At 42.3% G+C, this 23,791-nt stretch overlaps 1 protein-coding gene across 1 annotated transcript in view; it reads right to left on the reverse strand.

Annotated features, from left to right (window-relative positions):
* LAMA1 (laminin subunit alpha 1) overlaps positions 1–23,791 on the reverse strand; it is a 123,297-nt gene that overhangs the window by 68,767 nt on the left and 30,739 nt on the right. Inside the window, exons 4-12 of the mRNA XM_065935153.1 lie at positions 12,483–12,725; positions 11,376–11,555; positions 8,739–8,828; positions 7,532–7,649; positions 5,667–5,845; positions 4,534–4,639; positions 2,446–2,606; positions 1,581–1,721; positions 812–985 (exon numbers count right to left, since the gene is read on the reverse strand). Coding sequence (XP_065791225.1) covers positions 812–985; positions 1,581–1,721; positions 2,446–2,606; positions 4,534–4,639; positions 5,667–5,845; positions 7,532–7,649; positions 8,739–8,828; positions 11,376–11,555; positions 12,483–12,725 — 1,392 coding nt within the window. The remainder of the gene's footprint in view (positions 1–811; positions 986–1,580; positions 1,722–2,445; positions 2,607–4,533; positions 4,640–5,666; positions 5,846–7,531; positions 7,650–8,738; positions 8,829–11,375; positions 11,556–12,482; positions 12,726–23,791) is intronic.

Below are 23,791 nucleotides of genomic sequence, written 5' to 3' on the forward strand. Positions count from 1 at the left end.
ATATTTTTAGATCAGAATCTGGAGAAGGTGCACAATTGGTGAGGAGGGACGGGACCATGTCACAAAAGGCAGAAGTTAAATCATATCAACCAACTTCCCACTTTGTAGAATCCCCTTTGAGCATTTTCTTACAATGGAAAGGATCCTATCTGTTCTTAAACATGAACTTCACATGAGCAACAATCATGAGAAAGAAGCAGGGGGTCCCCTGCACACCCTTTCGAGAAGTGTTCTATATACCCGGTGAGACAGGTACAGGCTTCCCAGATGGCCCAGTGCTAAAGAACCCGCCTGCCAAAGCAGGAGATGCAGGAGACATGGGTTTGATCCCTGGGTCAGGAAGATCCTCTGGAGAAGGAAATGGCAACCCACTCTGGTATTCTTGCCTAGGAAACCCCATGGAGGGAGGAGTCTAGCAGGCTACAATCCATGGGGTCGCAAAGAAGCAGACAGGACTGACCACAAAACTGGTACACGGCTGACTCCACAGAACAGGGATGCCAGGGACCTTCACAAAGGCCCGGGTGACCCAGGAACCCAGAGCAAGGCAGAAAGTCTGTATAGGAGAAGGGCATAGGCTTCCCCTACCTACCAGGGGCTCACCATGGTGCCAAGAAGGACACAAGTTCCTATTTTAATGATGTAGTGAAGTCAAGCAGGGATAAACAGACCGTGGGAGTCAGGTGGGAGTAAACACTATGTGATATTCTGCCAAATGCCCAGGAGAGCAAGGAGACTACGTGAAAGGCCAACCAAAGTTCTTCCCGAATGTTCCCGAGATCCCTGCCCGAGACACCATCACCACAAGTACCTTGTTTCCCAGGTAGGCCTCCGGGGCCGCCCAGTAGTACTGGGAGGTCAGCCTCTGCTCCACCGCCGAGTTGTTGATGCTGATCTGGTGACGTCCGCCCAGCGCGTCCTGCTGGGACCGGATCTGGTTGGAACTGACCAAGTCGGTGACCAGCCACCCGGACATATCTTTCACCTTCAAAAAAGATCCAAGAATTTCAGATCTGTGAATCCCTTTGGGTGCTAGCATCTTCACAGTGAAGGGGCAGACCCAGAGAGCTCAGCCAGGATGGAGTTCACATACCGTGGCTAAAAGTTCCCCAAACCCAGGTCAATTAGAAGCAAATAGATGAGCAAAACTGTACAGGCCGTGGATATGTATCTCAGATTAAAAGAATAGCAAAGAACCCAATAAATGCACTGAACAAAACATCTCTGGCTAATGCTGACTTCTTCATTGCTGTCCCCTGCTTCTTAGCCAAATGCCAAACACTATATAGAGCCTCCAGATCCTATCCTCCTAATCTGTCACCTGTGTAGAGATGACAGGAGACCACCCATAGAAACACTTCGCCCTTCTCAAGTATTGACCAGAATCCCCCCTTCCCAGGCACTAGCAAGGAAGGAGAAGGGAGGGTCAGGGAAGAGCCCTAAGCTCCAACCAGCAAGCTGTCCCTCTAGAAACCAACCCCCCAGACTCTCCGTTCCCCAAACAGGCCCCCTGCCTGTCCTCACCATCTCCGTGCCACCTGCCACCCTCCCACCTCCCAGCTTTCGGAAGGTGCCCCCACCTGACTGACGGGCCAGGAGAGGTTTTCACAAACGTCAGAGACGCCGAAGCAGAAGCACTCGGAGCAGCCCTGGGGGTTCCTTCCCTCCAGGTTATAGAATCCTGGCTTGCAGCGATCACAGTGACGCCCCTCAACATTTTCCTGCAAGTGAAGCAAAAAATCAGCTTTTGAAACCAATAGACAGACAGAATAAAATGACATAAACATGATACATGGTGCTGGAGAAGACTCTTGAGAGTCCCTTGGACTGCAAGGAGATCAAACAAGTCCATCCTAAAGGAAATCAACTCTGAATACTCATTGGAAGGGCTGATGCTGAAGCTGAAGCTCAATACTTTGGCCAGCTGACGCGAAGAGCCATCTCATTGGAAGAGACCCTGATGCTGGGAAAGACTGAAGGCAAAAGGAGAAGAGGGTGGCAGAGGATGGGATGGTTGGGTAGCATCACTGACTCGATAAGACACGAATTTGGGCAAACTCCAGGAGATAGTGGAGGACAGGGAAGCCTGATGTGCCGCATGGGGTCACAAAGAGTCAAACATGACTGAACAACTGAACAACAATAACAAACATGACGTTAGCAGGAAACATGTCTGGCAACCCAGAGACATAGGTAAACAAAAAGACAAATGTAAAGTCTCATAATGTCACAATTTCCCAATAGTCTGAAATATTATCATCTGATTTTGTACTCAAGTCTGAGGCTAAGGATCTAGAGCTTGGTTGTTATATTGCAATGGCTTTTTCGTATCGTTTTCTCTTAAATCTTCTATGTTTGTCAATCAAGCATTTTAAAATCTGAAGAGGACTTTATAATTGTTCATCTTGTAAATGAATGCTCAAGATTATTTTCTGTCATACGTACCTTACAGAGACAAGACTCAGAGCAGGGTTCCTCATTCACGCTGCCAGCTGGGTTGCAGTCACAGGACACACACTCCGGGTAACCCTTATAGCCGAATTGGCAGCGATCACATTTTTCTCCCGCATAACCTTCCTTGCATGGACACTGACCTGGCCACTTCCCTGCAAAGAAAGTGGCAAAATGATCCAGCAGGAAAGTAAAAGGGGTTTAAAGCAGGGGTCAGCCAACTATTTCTGTAAAAGGCCAGAGAGTACATACTGTAGGCTTTTTGGCCAGTCTCTGTTGCAACTACTCAACTCAGCCCATACAGCTTGAAAGCAGCCACAGAGGACACATAAACAGATGGAAACAGCTCTGTTCCAATAAAACTTTATTTATAAAGACAGTGGTGCAAGTTATGGCCCATAGAACATAGTTGACAACCCCTGGTTTAAAGAAAGAAAAGGTGGAAAACACATGTAACTGTAAAATGATGCAGTAGCTTTTGAAAACCATTCAGTTCCTCCTTGAAAGGCTAAGCATAGAGTAGCCATAAGATCTAGAGATGCTACTCTAAAGTATCTAACCAAGAAAAATGGAAACAATGTCTTCCCCAAAACTTTTACATAAAGGCTCATAACAGCATTATTCACAACAGCCAAAAAGTCAAAACAACTCAAATATCCATCTACTGATGAATGAATAAGCTAAACACACATAAATGGAGTATTATACAGCAAGAAAAAAGAAACGAATGCTGACACCTGCTACAATAGGGATGAAACTTGAAAATAGTATGGTCGGTGAAAGCAGCCAGTCACTAAAGACCATATATTCTATGTTTTATTTTTATGAAATGGCCAGAATAAGCAAATCTCTAGAAAGAAAGTAGCTCAGTGGCTGCCTAGAACTGGGGCAGGGGTGGGGGAGGGGTGACGGAAAACAGGCAGTGAAACTGCCAGTGGGTAGGGGGCTTCTTTACAGGGTGATAGAAATATTCCAATATTGGATTGTGGTGATGGCTGTACCCATGAATATCCCGAAACAATGGACTGTACACTTTAAATGGGTGTACTGTATGCAAGTCAATTATATCAGAAAATTCTTTAAAAAAAAAAAAAGCACACAAGCCAGTGGTGGAGGGTGATGAGCACTGTCTTTTGCTTTTAATACCAGCTTCAAAAGTGCAGACTCTTGGCCAAGTTTCTCAAGTGCTCTGAGCTACAGTTTCCTTGCCTATAGAGTAGGTAAAATAATTTTTACTTGCTATGATTAAAAATTAAAATGATGTATGTTTTTCAGTGAATCCAATCAAAGGTAACTGTCATCATCAGCATCATCTTATCGTGGGTTGCAGGTTAGAACCACTAGTTCCTGTAATTCACCATCCCCCCAACCAGCGGGCCCACAGTGAGCACATCCTTCTCTGCTGATCAATACCCACTTCCACTGCCAGTAACTGAGCACCGGAGGCGGTCGCAGGGGTCTCTGAGCAGATACAACCTATCCAGGGGACTCTGGCATTTGCATGCCCATTTGCCAGTTTTGGAAATGGAAAGAACATTGACATTTACAAGGTTACCTGGAGGATTTGCTTGTGTTGTAGGAGGATGTATGCTTAAGCCTCTGCCTGTCTTCTGAGAGCTAAATGCAGTGATTGATATTTACTGTTCCACATATGACTTGAAACAGAGCCTCATTGCTTCTTTCATCAAAAGCTCAATTAACCTCTCAAATGTCATTTCGTCACCTTGACATCACCATCTCCTCCCCTCCCTTCCTCAAATCTATCACGATTGGTAATTTTGCTTTATGCCCAGGGCACCGAGACCTGGCTTTATATTATTCATGGACTTGTTCATTTAGTGTCTGCCTGTAAGCAGAGACCTTGGTTATCTGTTCAACTATATATACATGTTCCCAGGTCCTAAAAAACTGCCTGGCACATAGTAATAAGGTGCTTCATAAATATCTGATGAGCAAAACATCAATAGAGAATCATCACCAAATTATTACACAATGGTAACAGTCTTGCTAGGTGCAAATCTTACACACACACACACGCACACACACACACATCGATTACAAGCACAGAAATGAACCAAGTACCTCTGTGTAAGTCAGAGTGAAGGTCATCCTTAATACAGACAGAACTGAGGGACCCCAGAGGGTCACAGTCACAGGGGCGACAAGGGTTGTCCTCATAAGGAGACACCTGAAAGGCAGAGGTTGTCCTAGATTATCTTGCTAGAAATAATACCAATCTTAGCATTAACATTGACAATAACATCAATGACAAAGTGTTGGCTTTTCATCCCAGATGTGACTATCACCATGATTTTGTGTACCCAGGGTGTGTAGGTCAAGTCAGAAAATACCAAACATCCTTTTGATGGTGACAACCACTGGCATCATTAGCAAAGAGTCCTCCTTTCCCATTATCACAGCTCCCAGGCCCCCTAGCTCTGCTGTGACCTGGAATTATCTAGAAGCATCTCCTATAACCCAGCCACCACGGGATTCCCATGTCAGCTACATGTCAACTGAGAAGTGAGCACTTCCTTTGAGCAGGAGACAGCTGCTTCAGTTACTGGCTGACCCTCCATGTGAACACTGAGTATCATAAAACTCTGAGAGGATGCAGCCAGGGGGCTCTGAATTCAAGTTTAGTATCAGTGAGCAAACATCCTACTCTGAGTCAGAAAAGAGGACAATAGAGCAGGATATCTATACTGAAGAACACTACAAGCTAAAAAAACAAAGATTAAGTGGCAGGTATTCTCAGGGCAACTGTCAGCAGAAGGACAGAAGAAAAATCATGAGTCAAAATCTAAGAAAGGTCCTAAGAACCGGAATCCTTATAATTATATGCATGTAGCCCTTACTAGCAACCAGAAAACAAGTGAGAAATGGTCAGGACTCAAAAAAACCTTCCTTATCTTTATAGCTGGTTGCCTGTAACTCTATTTCAACCCTTCAACTAGTGATTGATTTTATAGTTAACTGGTGGGCACATCTGTCTCCCCAATCAAACTTTAAGTTCTTCGAAAACAAAAGGTTTCTTTTTCATCTTTGTATGCTTTCAATCGCTTGGATTATAAAAGACTCTCTAATAAATATTCAGTCAAAAAAAGAATACAGTCAAATGTTATAGAAGGAAATGTCTCCAGCGCTGGGGTTGTGTGTGGTGGTCTGAGGCTCTTTCCTGCCACAAAGCTGGGTGACAGCCAAGGCACTCTTACCCCATGGGGTCTGTAATATCCATCCACACAGGTTTCACAGTTGACACCCATGGTGTTCTGCTGGCAGCCGATGCAAACCCCTCCTCCTCTGAACTGTCCAGCAATATTCAGGCTTCTCCTCTGATTGGCCACATCTTCATCATAGTAACAGTCTTTGGCTTTATTGTGGCAGTTGCATTCTAGGAAAATATTTTTAAATCTTGGTTAATATAGATGCCATGGTCCAGATAAACACAAGCCTTCCCTCCTTAAGTAAATTTTGATGAAAATGAAAGTCACTCAGTTGTGTTCGATTCTCTGCAACCCTATGGACTATATAGTCCATGGAATTCTTCAGGCCAGAATACTGGAGTGGGTAGCCTTTCCCTTCTTCAGGGGATCTTCCTAAGCCAGGGATTGAACCCAGGTCTCTGGCATTGCTGGTGGATTCTTTACCAACTGAGCCACCAGGGAAGTCCAAGAATACTGGAGTGAGTAGCCTGTCCCTTCTCCAGTGGATCTTTCCAACCCAGGAGTCGAATCGGCATCTCCTGCATTGCAGGCAGATTCTTTACCAGCTGAGCAACCAGGCGAGCTGACTATAAATTAAAACTATAGAGTAAGTCACTTTAGTAGGGCATGGGCCACCTTCTGGAGGCGTTGGGGAATAGCTATCTGAATTATAAGTCTGCACAACCACTGGATCCATCAACCTCTTTCCTGGGATCACATTCTGCAGAAGCACCTGCTCACTTGTCAGGTGAATCACTGTACCACTGCTTGTGTTAAAAGAAGACTTGCTGCTGTTGTTCAGTGGCTAAGTCCTGGGTGACTCTGTGACCCACACCGACTGCAACACGCCAGGCTACTCTGCCCGTCACTATCTCCCGGGGTTTGCTCAAACTGTCCATTGAACCGGTGATGCTATCTAACCATCTCTGACAGCAAGCAAAATACTACAGGTAGGTAGATGTTTTGATAACGTTAAATTCATACAATGGAGTTTAATGAAACTATTTTTTTCAATTAATTGATTAATTTGGATGCCCCAGGTCTTAGTTATGGCATGTGGGATCTAGTTTCCTGACTGGGGTTTGAACCAGCATTGGGAGTGCAGAGTCTTTTCCACTACACCAGCAGGGAAATTCCCCAGTGCAACTGTTTTTAAAGCAGCATTTCATACCATTAATATGGAAAGATTTTCTTTAAAATATATTGTTAAATATAAAAGCAATGCACAGATTGCCATGTACATCACATTAGATTCTATGCACAAACTGTGTAAGGTATAGGAACGTGTTAACATGCTTTACTTGCATAAACATTTCAGGAAGAACCTACCGGGAAATAATACAAAGTGGGAAGGGTAGAGATAGAAATATACAAATATGCTTTTATATACTGTAGATATTGGAACCTTGTGAATATATTGCCTATTTAAAATCTAAATCCAAATTAGTAAAGAATAAATGAATACATGGGAACGGCAATCATAGATAAATAGTAAATCATAATGATATATTAGGTCTCAATCCTTGATGTCTTATGACAGTAGTCTGCAGCTTTGGGAATTACTTGAATAACTAAGGAAACCACTTTATTGTTATTCAGTTGCTAAGTCGTGTCTGACTTTTTGCGACCCCCTCGCCTGCAACATGTCCAGCTGCCCTGTCCTTCACCATCTCCCTGGGTTTGCTCATGTCCATTGAGTCGGTGATACAATTCAACTGTCTCATCCTCTGTCACCCTCTTCTCCTCCTGCCCTCAAGCTTTCCCAGCATCAGGGTCTTTTCCAAACCATTACACACTATAAATATGAAGTCACTGTAAACTGAAGCAGATGAAGGGGGAAGACTTCACATCCCTGCACCTCTCAGCTGCCTCACCTTCACACGTGTTCCCGGAAGAAACAGTGCCAGGTCTCCAAGGCTGCTGGTGGTACCCAGGGCAGCATCGATTACATCTGTCCCCACACGTGTTATGTTCACACTGACACTGGAATTTCTAGACGACAAGGAACATAAAACTGGATCTGAAAATTGACTTGCATGCTTTTCTTAAGTTTATTTCAAGAAAAATTCATCACAGTCAAATACATAGCAAGGGTTTGCAGTTGAGGATATATAGTGACATATAAGCAAATTGGTATTTCATTTTTAAAGATAAAAATAAACATAGAACCTGGTTACATGCAGAATTGAGAAGAAAGAAAATAAACTAACATGGGTTAACTAACAAAAACTTTTCAAAAGAGATATATTGACTTGAAAGGTTTGGAAGCTCCTATGAGTAACTTTCTTAAAAAAAAAAAAAAAAATATATATATATATATATATATATATATATATATATATATATATTTATTTATTTATTTATTTTGGTTGCATCAGTTCTTAATTGTAGAATTCAGTATCTAGTTCCCTGACTAGGGATCAAACCTGGGCCCCCTACATTGGGAGCATAGAATCTTACCCATTGGACCACAAGAAAAGTCCCTGAATAACTTTCTTGATATTCATCTCTATATTTTTCAGCATTAATAAGAGAATAATCCTATTCAGGAGTTATTATAACAAAGATTGGGAAAAAATAAAAAGCAATTCCATGTTAAGTTTTTTAAGAGAAGAAGAAAAGAGAATGTCCTCTTCTTCACTTAATATGATGCTAAAACAGGAAAACTTTGTTTTATTTTGATTTAGCACCACAGAAAGGAAAGAGAAGGGGACTCTTAAAAACATAAGCATAATTCCTAACTGCACATGATTTTCACTTACTATCTTACAGAAAAGAGCTTTAAAATTCAAAGGGCCACTGGGTTGGACACTATTTTATAATTTAAGGTTAAAATGGCAAATATTATATCTTTTTTTGCAACAAAAAAAATTCCTAGAAAGATTTATTTAAAATGTATTCTTCAACCAAAGTAAAATTAAATTGTCTTTAAAAAATTAAACCAGTTAAATTATCTAAAAAGTCCTCTTTTTGTGGCATGATTTTATAACTTTCAACACTTGCCTTAAATAAAAAGTGCAACGCCAACATTATAGCTACAACTTCTGAGGTTTTAGTAAGATGTGAAATACTGCTACTCACCTTTGTAGCTTCATCCCATGGGCAGCTACTAGCATGGCCATAACAGATACACATTCCTCCAACAGAAATGTCTTTTATTGAATAGTAATACTAAGGAAAAAGAAAGTTACCAAAAAAAAAAAAATTAAAACCTATTTCAGTGCAAAGAAAATGTTGACATGCAAACAAATATCTCAGTTGCCATTGGTAATCAAAAACACACATATACCTTTTAAAGAATATTTCATGCATAAATAAATATAAATAAAATATTTATGTTCATTTAAAGTAAATAATGTTCAAATTAGCTCATCCATAGAAACCAAAGGAATTGAAAATGAATTTCTCAACTTGGCTGCATCATAAACTGAGGCAGTCATATTCAAAACCTAGGCTACTGAAAACTCTAACAATATTCCTAAATTGAATATAGCGCTTTATAAACTACCCACTCCAGGATTCTTGCCTAGAGAATTCCATGGACTATATAGTCCATGGGGTTGCAAAGAGTCATACATGACTGAACGACTTTCACTTTTTCACTATATAAAAAGGATAACTCATGACCAAATAGGACTTATCCCAGGGGTGCAGAGTTAATTTAACATATAAACATCAGTAAATGCAAATCACCATATTAACAGAATAAAGGAGAAAACCTAAGATCCTTTCATTAGATGCAGAAAAAGCATTTTAAAGAAGGCAATAGCAACATTCAAAAAACTCAGCAAACCAGAAGCAGAAGCAAGCTTCTTCAGTCTAATGCAGGTGTGTCTATGGAAAACCTGGATCTAACAGTGGAAGGTTAAGCACTTTCCTCCTAAAATCAGCTCTCACCATTTCTAGTCAACATTTTAGTAGCCCATACAGTACCAGTCAGTTCAATAATGCAAGAAAAAGGAAGTCAAAGGCAAATAGAGGACATAGTAAGACTGAACTGTCATTATTTGTAGATAACATGATTGTGTACATAGAAAATCTATCAAAAGCTACAAGAATTTGTAAATCAGGCAATATCTCAATGAACAAAAATGAATTACACTTCTGTATACTAGAATGAACAAATGGAAAACAAATTTTAGAAAGCAAGCCATTAACACTAACATTCAAAAACAAGAAATACTTAAAAATAAACTGAACAAAATATGGACGATAAACAACAGATCAATGCCAAGAGGAGTGAAAGAAGTTGGACATAAGAGGAGACAAATAGCACATCTGTGAACTAGATGATCCAATACTGACAAAATGTTTTCTAAAATTCCTTCTAAGTTGATCTGTGAAATCAATGAACTCCCAATGAAGGTCTCAGCAGGCTTCCTTTCTTCCTTTCTTTTTGGGCGGAAATTTACGAACTGATTCTAAAACTCATAAGGAAACACAATGAACTTGGAATAGCCTAATCAATCCTAGAAAAGAACTGAAGTGGACTGTTACAGTACCTGACTTCAAGACTTTCTACAGTAATGGAGAAAGACCTTTATTGGCATAAGGATAGACAAACAGATCATTAGACCAGTACAGTGTCCAGAAATGCATCCACAATAATATGGTCAAGTAATTTTCAACAGGCCACAAAATAATTTAAAGAAAAAAAGAATGTATATATTTTCAACAAGTCATGTGGAACAATTGTACGTGCACATGGAGAATAAAGAACTTCTATCTCACACCAAATAAAAAATGAACAAGAATGGATAATAGGTGTGAAAACTAAAACTATAAAACTATTACAAAAAAGCATCAGATATTTTTGTAAACTTGTGGTAATACCACAAGTATTTGTAAACTTGAGGTAATACCTCTCAGTATTTTTCAGAGAGGAATAGAAAGATTAATTCTGAGGAAAAAATGATAAATTGCATCAAAATTAAAATTTCTATTCATTGAAAGTCATAGTTAAGAAAGTGGATAAGCAAGAGACAGAGGACACAGAATGGATTTGCAGTAGAGACACATCTGACAAAGATATATAAAGATATTTATAACTCAGGAATAAAGAGACAGGTAACCCAATTTAAAGATGGATAAAAATGTGATCAGATACAAATAAGCACACACAACACAATTCTCAGGGAGACACAAATTAATACTCAAGGAGACGTTCCTCCATGCACTTCGGCACGGTTGAGGTGACAGTGACCAGCGCCCCAGTATGGACATGTGTGGTGTATCCAGGGCCCTCACACACTGCTGAACAATGGTATAGCTGCTTCTGATGTCTCAGCAAATTCCCCAAAATTAAACATACAGCCACTCTGTAACTTGGTCGTTCCACTCCTACTTTATCCAAGGGGTTTGAAAATGTCTGTCCCTATGAACCTTGTACATTTACTATATACATATCTCAAAGTTTAAACTTTTAAGTGAAAAAAACAAAACAAAACAAAAAACCCAAAACCCAACAACTCTCACTTGCTTGGTCAGTCGTGGAGCCAGATAAGAATGAAGAAATGGCCACTACATCCGCTGCAAGATGATGTCGTCGGATGAGTGGAGACAAGGGGGCCTGAGGCCACCACATCAGAACTACATCATTTAAAGGTGGTATTTAATGTCGACAACAAAAATAAGAAAAAAGGCCAACCAGGAGGGAATGTCTATTTCCTTTAAATGACATTAAGTTTTCCCAGAGGTCAGGAGCCCTGCCAGACTTACTCGTCTGGTGACAATAGGGTCCAGGTCTTTAGGGTCCCGGTGGCTGAGGGTCATAAGATCGGCGTTGAGGGTTCGGATGCGCTGTAAACGCAGGCGGATGTATCGTGCAGAAGTGAAATCCAGCAATTTGGGTGAAAGATCGTCAGAGCTTGGTCTACCATTGATTAACGACGTGTGAATCTAAAGATAAAACATTAAAATAAAGAAATATCCATTTTAAGCATGCAAAAAATATATATAACTCTGATGGTTCAAATTCAGGGCATAATCTTTACAGATATTATCTAAAATCAAACCAAATAACTAGGTTCTTACAGGAATCTAATACTTATTGACACTTGTGTACAGCAATGATCACAACCCAAGTTCAGTTTATTAAAGTCATTCATTCTAGTGTCTCCGGGATTTCAGGAAACCTTTAAACAAGAACACTTCTCCTGGTGTGATGAGAGCATTTTAACATGGATCCACAGGCATCTGTGAACCAGAGTCTAAATGTCAAGGATAGGCTGAGGAGAGTGAGAAAAGGTGCCTGGGAACTTTGTAACTCCCACTCTCTCAACTCATCTCTGCTCTTGAAACAATGCAGGGCTTGCTGCTGAGTTCCTGTGTGAAAAAGCACTTTTTTGAGGGTTTTTGTGGTTTTAGCTTATTAAGGCATGCTATCAGGCATGGCTAATTTTTGATCACACTCTGATTTAATGATGTGTGTGCAGTCCGGGCATGTAGAGCACAGAACTGGAACACTTCATCAACCATATCCAACCCACAACACTCTCAGGGAGAGGGAGAACTTCCTGGAGAAAACCAGGAGCTCTATCAACAAATGTTGCTGCCCTGGTGTTATGGGAAGGATCCTCCAGGGAGGATCCTGATGAATTATTAAACCACAGCAGAGTGAAGTTGAGGGACCTCCTTAAAGGGAAGAAATCAATAAAGTAACATGTGTCCGGGGCAACATGAAGCATCAGTAGACACCAGGCAATGATACCTCAGCTCCAGCATCTCAATAGTTAAAGATCTCTGTGATATTTGGCTCCTAGCAGAGCTGCGCTGTCATTGGAGGTGGGGAAAAACAGACCTCCCGGCCGGTAGGGGGCGCCTTACCTCTCCGTGTTCAAGCGGCACCAGCCTGGAGTAATAGGAGGTGCAGATGACTTCGTCATCCGCCCTGTAGGTGGGCGGCCCCCGTCTCGGAGTGATGTTGTAATGAGTCAAACATTCCGTGTCACTGACGGCGTAGTACTGCCAGGGGCTGAATTCTACACCATCCACAGAACGTTCCAAGATCCAGTTTCCAGGCCGAGGGGCATTCGCTGCCTTGATGATGACATAAGCGACCTGGAAGACCTGGAACAGAGCCGTTGAAAAGTCTCAATCAATAACCAGTAACAGGTGCTCAGAATTCAAAGTGCCTCTTGAGAGCACTGCCATATGATGACTTCCAGTGTCTTTTACTGCTTTTGAAGATAACTGCTCATAAAAGAGATGTATCTTGTAAATGTTTTTCTGGCGGCATTTGTTTTCAAAATATACTCAAACTATTCACAAATGAATCTGTATTATTATTATTATTGTTATTAGCAGTGTAATTTTTTTTTATAATTTGGGTGTGCTATGTACCACGTGGGATCTAGTTCCTCCACCAGGCACGGAACATGTGCCCTCTGCATGGCGGCATGGAGTCTTAACCACTGGACCACTAGGGAAGTCCCAATAATGTTAATGCCAGCATAAGTGCCTGTTTTCTTGTTTCCAGTGTCTTTCTCCAGCAGGATTCTTAATGGTCATAGTTGCATTATATTTCATTAATAGTAGTGATGTATTTCTCATACATTGATTTGGAGATGAGAAAAAAGAAGTCAACTCACTATACACCTTTCACAACGGTTAAACTCCAGAACACCAACAACACGAAATGCTGGTGAGGTTGTGGAGTGACAGGAACTCTCGTTCAGAGCTAGTGGAAATGCAAAATGCTGCAGCTACTTCAGAAGATAGTTTGGTGATTTCTTACAAAATTAAATATGATCTAACCATACAATCTAACAATCATGCTCCTTGGTACTTACCCAAAGGAGCTGAAAACTACCACAGATGAATGGATAAAGGAAGTGTGATGTTCATACAACAGAATATTATTCAGTAATAATAATTTTTAAAATTGAGCTCTCATGCCACAGAAAGACATGGAGAAATCTTAAATGCATATTGCTAAGTGCAAGAAGCCAGTCTGAAAAGGCTACATACTGGATGAGTCCAACTATATGACCTCTTGGCTTGTTGGTTTTTTGTTTTTGTCTTAAGCCTCTCCCCATCTTAGCCCTCATCAATTCCATGAACACAATTCCTTAAAATTAACCCACCATAAACCAAAATATTTTATTCTCATCTACTGAACTATTCCCTGGGAAGGACAGTTCTATCTCATTACAATAACTTTGTTCACCTACAAGAAACGCCCTCCAATAAAGCACATTAAAAGCAAAACAATGTTATTGGATTTCAGTAATGAGGAAAATCAGGAACTGCTTGTATCCAGAGCTGAACGTCCATGTTTAAAAATCTAGAACCATCTTCATCAATTTAAACGTACAATAATTAAAATAAGGTAAAGGCTATTCTGCTTGAGCATAAACATCTCCAGAAAATTCTCCTATGAACATAATTACATGGCTTTGTTTTGGGGGGAGGTTTTTTTTTTTTTAAAAAAACCTTTCCCCAGTTTTGTAATTCATATATTCTATCATTTATATATATTTTTATTTACTACATTTTGTTTGCTCAGTCGCTCAGTTGTGTCCAACTCTTTGAGACCCATGGACTGTAGCCTGTTAGGCTCCTCTGTCCAAGAAATTCTCCAGGCAAGAATACTGGAGTGGGTTGCCATTTCCTTCTCCAGGGGGGTTTCCTGACCCAGGAATCAAACCTGAGGCTCCTGTGACTCCTGTATTGTAGGCAGATTCTTTACCTGCTGAGCCACAGTACTTGCTGTGCCTAAGGACAAATTAAGTGCTTTATTAGAATTACTAGCACTTCAAACCTTTCTAACTACATTCTTCTCATGAAATATGTACTATTACTCCCGCTACTTTACAGATAAGAAAACCGAGGCACAGAAAGATTAAATCATCTTCCCAGGATCTCACAGGTACTAAAATGTAAACCACACTTCTACAGATTGCAAGGGAAAAGAAAGAAACCCTGAGCTGAGCAACATGTGAACACCAATCCAGTTTTCCAAATCTCTGACCTCAACCAGCAGCAATCGTTTCAATACCATTTTCTTGTACTTTCATCAAACCCTTGTTGGCTTTTAGACAGAGAGGTCAGTCACGTGTCACAAAATGATATCCAGTGTAAGAATAACCATAGTGCAAAAGCTTTAGGACAAATCGTTTAAGTATCTTGATCAAGGCCTTCAGCTATGATGCTGGGCGTTGTTTTCACAAACTCTGAGTAGTTCCCCAAACTGGAGACTGGGAAACAAACCAAAAAAGGGATTATGAGATAGAAATCTGCAAAAGCAGAAGAGGGGGCTATGAAGCATCTAGATGCAATATGTTAAATCACGTTACTGGCAGAAATGTCTCCCCCAAATCCAAATGCTGAAGTCCTAACCCCTAGTACCTCAGAAGGGGACTGTATCCAGATAGAGGTATTTAAAGAGTCAATCAAGGTCAAGGAGGTCATAATCCTGTCTGACTGGTGTCGTTTTAGAAATAGAAGATTAGGACCTATACACACAGATGGAGGGTCAACCCGGTAAGGACACAGTGAAAAGATGGCCATCTGCAAGCCAAGAGCGGAGGTCTCAGACGGAATTGACCCTGCCAGCAGCACCTTGATTTTGAACTTCCAGTTCCCAGAACTCTGCTAACACATTTCTTTCTTTTTTTTTCCATTTGTTTTTATTAGTTGGAGGCTAATTACTTTACAATACTATAATGGTTTTTGCCATACGTTGACATGAATCAGCCATGGATTTACATGTGTTCCCCATCCCGATCCCCCCTCCCCTCCCGCCTCCCTCTCCATCCCATCCCTCTGGGTCTTCCCAGTGCACCAGCCCTGAGCACTTGTCTCATGCATCCAACCTGGGCTGGTGATCTGTTTCACCCTTGATGGTATACTTGTTTCAATGCTGTTCTTTCTGAACATCCCACCCTTGCCTTCTCCCACAGAGTATAAAAAAAAGTCTGTTCTGTACATCTGTGTCTCTTTTTCTGTTTTGCATATAGGGTTATCATTATCATCTTTTTAAATTCCATATATATGCATTAGTATACTGTATTGGTGTTTATCTTTCTGGCTTACTTCCCTCTGTATAATGGGCTCCAGTTTCATCCATCTCATTAGAACTGATTCAAATGAATTCTTTTTAATGACTGAGTAATATTCCATTGTGTATATGTACCACAGCTTTCTTATCCATTCGTCTGCTGATGGGCATCTAGGTTGCTTCCATGTTCTGGCTATTATAAACAGTGCTGCGATGAACATTGGGGTACACGTGTCTCTTTCAGATCTGGTTTCCTCGGTGTGTATGCCCAGGAGTGGGATTGCTAGGTCATACGGCAGTTCTATTTCCAGTTTTTTAAGAAATCTTCACACTGTTCTCCATAGCGGCTGTATTAGTTTGCATTCCCACCAACAGTGTAAGAGGGTTCCCTTTTCTCCACACCCTCTCCAGCATTTATTGCTTGTAGATTTTTGGATAGCAGCCATTCTGACTGGCGTGTAATGGTACCTCATTGAGGTTTTGATTGCATTTCTCTGATAATGAGTGATGTTGAGCATCTTTTCATGTGTTTGTGCTAACACATTTCTGCTGTTTAAACCCCCAGGTCTTCTGTATGGGCTACAGCAGCCCTAAGCAAACGAACACAAGCTTGTCTAATTCACCCGTTGTGTGCTGACAAACAGGTCTTAGCACCTAATATAAAACAACAGTGAGGGCTTCTTTGTTAAGATATAGAACCTTTGCCCAAATGAAATCCATGATATTTCTGTGGCTGCTCTTTAGCACGGTTGACTGAACTGCCTTGTCTCTCCATATAAGGTTGGCTGAACACAAATTGATGACACAGGGCTTTCACTACATTCAGCGTCACTGAGGTCTTGCCAAAACCTGTAGCTGATACAGCCACTTTCAAATCCACTTTCATCTGGGTTTTCCACTGAGTGGCCTTTGTTAATGATCGCTGGAATGCACATAAACAGTGCCACATAAATAAAATGCATGCACACCCAATACCACTTTAGACACAGGAATCCAGACAGGAACTTTCATGTGGGCCTCAATCTTTAATGTATTAAATCAACCTCAGGCACAGAGATAAGAACAATACATGGAGCCTAATTCTCCAACATCAGGGCTCAGCTTCACATGTGCTGGGGAAACGAAGTGTCTCTGCTTCCCGGAAAGCTCAGCTGCCTAACTGCAGAGGCCCAGATGCCACACGGGACCCTGGCTGGAAATTCTGCCCACAGGCACGTACCTGCCTCCCAGGCCATAGTGAAACAGTGGGTGGAGGATTGTTTTCTCTTACCCAGTGGGAATGACCTTTTCATAGGCAAAAGAGATTTATATATTTTTTTAAGTTTTTTGTTTGTTTTGTAAATTTTCATTCATTTTATTTATTTTTGGCTGCACTGGGTCTTCATTGCCGCATGCATTCTTAACCACTGGACCACCAGGGAAGTCCAAAAGAGATTTAGTTTTGCAGTCGGATTACATTTTAGAAAAGAGATAGTTCAGTCTATTTGAGAAATCATATTGTTCAATTGGGGCTTCCCTGGCGGCACAGTGGTAAAGAATCCACTGGCCAATGCAGGACACACGGGTTCAATCTTTGGGTCGGGAGGAGTCCCCGGAGAAGGAAATGGCAGTCCACTCCAGAATTCGTGCCTAGAGAATTCCAAGGACAGAGAAGCCTGGCAGGCTATAGTCCATGGAGTTGCAAGAGTTGGCCACGACTGAGCAACTGAGTGACTGAATATTATGATTGCTCAACTATTCTTATAAAATTGGTGAATCTGTGTTTTGTAAAAGTTTACTTCTTTGGATATTATTAGAAAATAAAATTCAAAGTGATCATTTGAGCTAGTATTTATTACTCAAGAATAAAGAAGCAATTATTTACTAGAAGGCTAATTACTAACACAGCTATGATTCCCTTCTGGTTTTACAGAGTATGTATCCTGAAGTAGCTTGTCAATTGATAATGACGTGAAACAACATCAAACATTTGGCAGAATGAGAGATGTTTGGGTCTTGGACCTTTACTTGGTGTGTAGGATCCACAGGATTCAAATTTTAGGTAAATCTCTAATGGACAGTGATCTTAAAATATCATTTCTATTTGATGATAATGACTGTTACACTTTTATCATCTCATTTTCGGACCGGTACCCAAAATGAACAGACAAAAGGACTTAGCTTCATGAATGAGAAGAGAAGTGTGAAATAAAAGAGGTTTGTTGCTCTTTAAATTTGCTGCTGTCATTAGAAGTGCAGGGTAAACAGGTCAGAATCCACTGTCTTTCCCCATCTTTCTTTTCTTCTTTTTTCTTCTTTTTATGGAGGTGAGGAGGGACTAGCTACTTGTAGTGGCAATTGTAGATCAAATAGGTTTCTTTTCTGAAAATTCTTCAGCTTCCTGTCTCAGAAAAATCACGGTTGACTCATTCTGGCGCCAAGTTCAGATTGTCCACATGCACGCGGGAAAAGCCGGGGTGAGAAAGCTGATGAGCAAGGAAGGAAAGGCAGAGTGAGGGGCCCACTGCAGAATTAAAAAGAGAACCAGGACCAGTTACCTGGGGATGGGAAAGGGGTAACTAAACCCCCCTGCAGGAGAAGTTCTGTTTTTCATCAACTAGGAAAGCTCTTTCTAAAAGAGCCCACGGGTAAGGAGTCCCAGGGTTCACGAGTCCCTGGTTCCATCTCAGGGTGACTCAGGGGATCGTTTCCAAGGATATGTGTTGAGCCCCATGAAGAATCAAAACTGGAAGTACAAGGCTGGTCTCCAACCCCTGTCTCATGGATCTCTCTGTAGAAAAGCTCCTAGCATTTAATTTCTCCAAGCATTCTGGGAAGATCTGACTAAGTTTTGTGGGAGATGAACTGGAACAACCTCAAAAGCACAGCCAGGAAGGTCCCCAAAGGCTCTTTGTGGAGATTTTCATTACTTTTCCCCACCTGGAGGTGCGGGGTGACAGCTGAGCCCAAGAATGAGATAAACCCACGTGGAAAATGCAGGTACCAGCCCTTCTAGGACCTAAGAAACCTAAAAAGCACCTTTCCTGTCCCCAGACTCCTGACCACCCATCACCCGGGGACACAGGTTTTTCACCCAGGAATATCCCAGCCTTTGAAATTACACTGAACTTTCTCCCCCAGACGCAGTGCCACTTTTTCATGTTGGAACAGAGTGGGCGGTCAATGCCAGTTCCTCCTTCCCTCCCGACCATGGAAGGAGGCTCGGGAATCTGTCATGGAGACTGGAGGAAGTCAGGGATGATCCAGGAAAAAGCAGACCTGGAGGTGGTGGCCTAGAAGGTGGCTGCAGAGTACAGTCTGACACTCAGCCTCTGGCGTCACAGGCTGAGACACACGCCTGCCTGTTTGATGGCCTTGTCCTGGTGTCAGGACTGGGCCTCCTGAGAACAGCCCGCCCAGGCGGAGAAGAGCAGGGCGGATGGAGCCCAGAGGGACGGGTCAGCTTGGCTCTCTGTTAGAAAAACAACAGCCCCTCTCCCAGGAAGGGGTGGGAAGGCAGAGCTGCGGTGTCAGAGATGTCCCCAGCCACCGCCACCAACACCCTCCCCGGTACACAAGAGGCTGAGAGCAAAGGATGCTTCCAACACCCAAAGGATGCTTCTTCCACTGGAGACTCATTCTGTAGACGCTGATCAAACGTCTGCTCCGTATTAGTAACAGGACTGTGTCAGGGGCCATGAAAACGGTGCTGAAGTGCGGGACACAGTCATCAGTGTGGCCTGGATGCCCTGATGGGCAGACAGGTGGGCCAGGGTCCCGGAAGAACGACAGAGGTGATCGGGATGTCTGGGGGGCACTCTAGTCTGGAGAAACAGTAGGGTCAGGGAAGGTTTCTCTGAAGGATCTCTGCAAAGAGAGGGAGGCATCTAGGGGAGGAGAGAAAGCTCCTGGGGGACAGGAAGCTGGGACCCTGCAGGCCAGAGCACGGGGCGGGGAAACAACGAGAGGTTCAGCTGGCTTGAGTGTTGAGATGGGAGGGGAGCAGGCAGGACAGGGCTCTTTGCAGAACGTTCAGACTTCCTGACCATTTGAGGACCCTGAACCAGGGAGTTACCGGGTCACCAGGGATGAGAAGAAGATGGAATTGAATGCTGGTGCCAGGAAGTCGTGAGAGATGCTGGTGGTGACACCGCAAAGGCCAAGACTAAATTAGAGAAAAAGCCAGTGAGTCTTAAAGAGTGAGAGTCTTAATGTGAGTGAGAAAGAAAACGTGGAGGCCCAGCAAGGTTTTCCAGCTTTGGCCAGACACCTCAGGAAGACAGGACAAGTCTCCCCCATGTGGCCTCAAAGCCACCACTCCCCTCTTCTGTCCTCAGTCCCAGAGAATTTCTGGCTGAAAACACTTGAACACTTCCTTTCACTTCCTCTCCTGGTCCTCCCGCTGACCTATGAAGCCCAGGAGATTCAGCAAGTTAGAAGCAGATGGCCCCACAGCCCTCTTCTCAGCCCTTCATCATGAGAAAACAGTCCCATCGCTCCCTAAAAGTAAAAGGGGCCCCTAATCATTAAGCCTCACAAATCCAACTGGCAACATCGTCTAGAGAAACCGTGTGAATCTGCACCTGACCGGGTCCATTAAACATTAACCTTTGAGTTACACATTTACAGCCCCTGGACACAATGACTATGTGCTTATTTCCTCTGGTCACTAAATCTAGCTGAATCGCTTATAGTATCAGCCCTAGAGAGATTAGAAAGCATTTTTTGTTTCTGCAAGATTTCACTCAGTACATGGAACCTTGGTCCACATCCTATTTGAAGATTCCCATCTTTCTTTAGGAACCTCTCTAACTTCACAGAACATCTAGAATTTCTCAGGCGTCGACCTGACAAACCATTACACTTAAAAACTGCTAAATAAATGCCTTATAGGAAGGCTTTTGTTTATTTAAAATAATGTGGTGGGAATGTAAATTCATGTAGCCGTTAACAGAAAACAATATGGCGGTTCCTCCAAAAATCATGGCTAAATGGCTAAACAGGGGCTTCCCCGGCTCATTGAAGAGTCTGCCTGCCAATGCAGGGGACCTGGGTTCGATCCCTGCTCTGGGAAGATTCCACATGCCACACGGAGCAACTAAGCCGGTGTGCCACGACTACTGAGCCTGTGCTCTGGAGTCCAGGTGCAACAACGATTATGCCCGCACACCCTACAGCCTGTGCTCCAGAACAAGGAAGGCCACCGTGGTGAAGGGCCTGCAGACCACAGCTGGAGAGCTGCCCGCAGCAGTGAAGACCCTTCACAGCCATAAATAAATAAATAATTAATAAAATTTTAAAAGCAATAAAATAAATGGCTAAACAAGCTCTGGGATACAGTGGAATACTATTGAGTCTAAAACAGGAACAAAATTCTGATACATGCTACAACATGTCTAAAACTGGAGGACATTATGTTAAATGAAGTCAGCTGGACACAAAAGGACACGTACTGTATGATTCCACTCATACGAGTTGTGGAGAATAATCAAACTCATGGAGATGAAAATTAGAACTGTGGAAAACTGGGGCTGGGGAGAGGAGGAAGGATGGGGAGTTAGTGTTTAATGAGGACAGAGTTTCAGTTAGCCAAGGTGAAAAAGTTCCAGAGGTAGATAGTGGTGATGGTTACACAACAATGTGAATGCCAGTGAACCTAGAAATGGTTAAAATGGTAATTTTATGTTATGTATGTTTTACCACAAGAGAAAAGAAGATGTGAAACTAGGGAGAGAAAAGTGAATGATACAAAGACTCAAGTTTTGGGGGGGAAATGGAGATTTCTAAATAGAGCGTGATTAGGAATCAACTCTTGTTTAGAAATTGGGAAAGACCCTGATGCTGGGAAAGACTGAAGGCAGGAGGATAAGGGGACAATAGAGATGTTGTTGTCCATCCAGGATGTTGATACCATCCAAGATGATTGGATGGTATCACCGACTCAATAGACATGAGTTTGAGCAAACTCTGGGAGATAGTGGAGGACAGGGAAGACAGGGAAGCCTGGTGTGTTGCAGTCCATGGGGTGGCAAAGAATCGGATATGACTGAGCGACTGAACCAAAATAACAGGAACCAAGTCTGGAGCAGCCCACCAAGCAGTGTGGAGGGCAGGCCAGCAGCCCAGAGGGGATGATGAAGTCCTGTCTTTCCCCCAGCCCTAGTTCTGTCAGGCTCTTACTAAGCCCTGGCAAGGCCTGATGACTTCACAAAATACAGAATCGGAGCACAAACGTTAGGGTTTGAGAATGAAAGGAGGCTTCTGCATGATGTGACTGGAGACCCACAGCTCAGAGGCGGGCTCTCCTCTGCTGCTGTTTCCTACGTGCAGGGCTGACCTCTGGGCAGTCCCGCTCCTCGCCTGGTCCTAGAGTCTGCTTCGAGGTTGTAAATGATCCTAAATGGTCGCCACCTCAATGGAGACCTAATAAACAGTTATTTCATGGGCTTTCTCATGCCTTTAGCACATGAAGCACAAAGATAAATATCTTCTGATTACATGTCATAAAATAGTAGAGAAAACAGAAATTTTTAAATTATAAGACTGACAATTCTCAACAGTCACCTACTTGTCAGAGGGAAGGTCTTGGAAACTATTAAAACTGCACTATCTCAGTCACTTTATGATTTCAATTTTTTAAAAAAAAGATTAAAATTAACCCAAGTTTGATGGAAAAAAAATACAAAACAACTCTTATGTGGGGGTATATGGGAACTCATACTTTCCACTCAATTTTTCTCCAAATCTAAAACTTTGCTACAAAAGAAAGAATACTAATTAAACACACATACACACAACAAAGGACAGAGCTATTTACACATATTGCAGTGGCTATCAGCTACTCTTAAGAAAGCATAAGCCACTGCAAAGAAACTGATGAGTGGTCAGGCTTCACCAAGCTTCTCAGATATGTGGGCATCCCAGCTAATTATCTGCAGCTTTTAATCTGATCTCCCAGCTTTCCCAGGATTCATTTCCATACCTTATGGGGCATGGAGGCCACCAGGCCAGGGCAAGCCAGTGCTTCCAAGTACCTGAGCACAGGTTTCAAAGGAGCACAGGTCTGAATGCCTTGGCACAAGCAGGCAGCCGCCTCAGTCCCCAAGAGTTTCCATCTTTGTCATGACTTCGGCAGCGTCATCACCTCACTAAGACCAAGCTTGCAGAGTCAGACTTCCAGAATTAATCCCCACTCGTGTGCTAAAAAAGGTAACGTTTTGTGATTTATTGCTGTTCAGTCGCTGAGTCGTGTCCAACTCCTTGTGACTCCACGGACTGTAGCATGCCAGATTTTCCTGTCCTCCACCATCTCCCGGAGTTTGTTCAAACTCATATCCATCGAGTTGGTGATGCCATCCAACCATCTCATCCTCCGTCGGCCCCTTCTCCTCCTGCCCTCAGTCTTTCTCAGCATCAGGGTCTTTTCCAATGACTTGTCTCTTTGCATCAGGTAGCCAAAGTCTTGGAGCTTCAGCATCAATACTTCCAATGAATATTCAGGGTTGATTTCCTTTGCTGTCAAAGGAACTCTGATTGGTGATTAATAGATTTCAGTTTCTTACAATCCAGAGAAAGACACTCACAGACTTAAAGATGGAGCTCTTCGTTGCCAGAGGGAAGGATGTGGGGAAGGGAGAGTTAGGGAGTTTGGGATGGACATGCACACACTGCTGTATTTAAAATGAATAACCAACAAAGGCTTACTGTAGAGCACAGAGAACTCTGCTCACTATCATGTGGCAGCCTGGATGAGAGGGGAGTTTGGGAGAGAATGGATGCATGTATATACACATATGGCTGAGTCGCTCTGCTGTGCATCTGAAACTATTACAGCTAATTGTTAATCAGCTATACTCCAATATAATATAAAAATATGTTTTAAAAATATGTTTTCCAGGAGTCAGGCTTAAAATGATCAATTCAGTTGTATTCTCTACACCACAATGCATTATTCACAATGAGTAATATATAAATATGAATCTACATGTTCTTTAGATTTCTTCCATCATAGGTGTGAAACAATAAATAGGAAAACATTTTATAAAATGCAAAGTAGGGATGTTAGGTATCACTATTGGACTTTCGACTTTATGGTACTTCCTTAAGTACCATAGCTATTCTTCTGACAACTGGCACCTCTCAAAAGGATGGTATT

This window comes from Muntiacus reevesi, chromosome 4, assembly GCF_963930625.1.
Source record: "Muntiacus reevesi chromosome 4, mMunRee1.1, whole genome shotgun sequence".
NCBI lineage: Eukaryota > Metazoa > Chordata > Mammalia > Artiodactyla > Cervidae > Muntiacus > Muntiacus reevesi.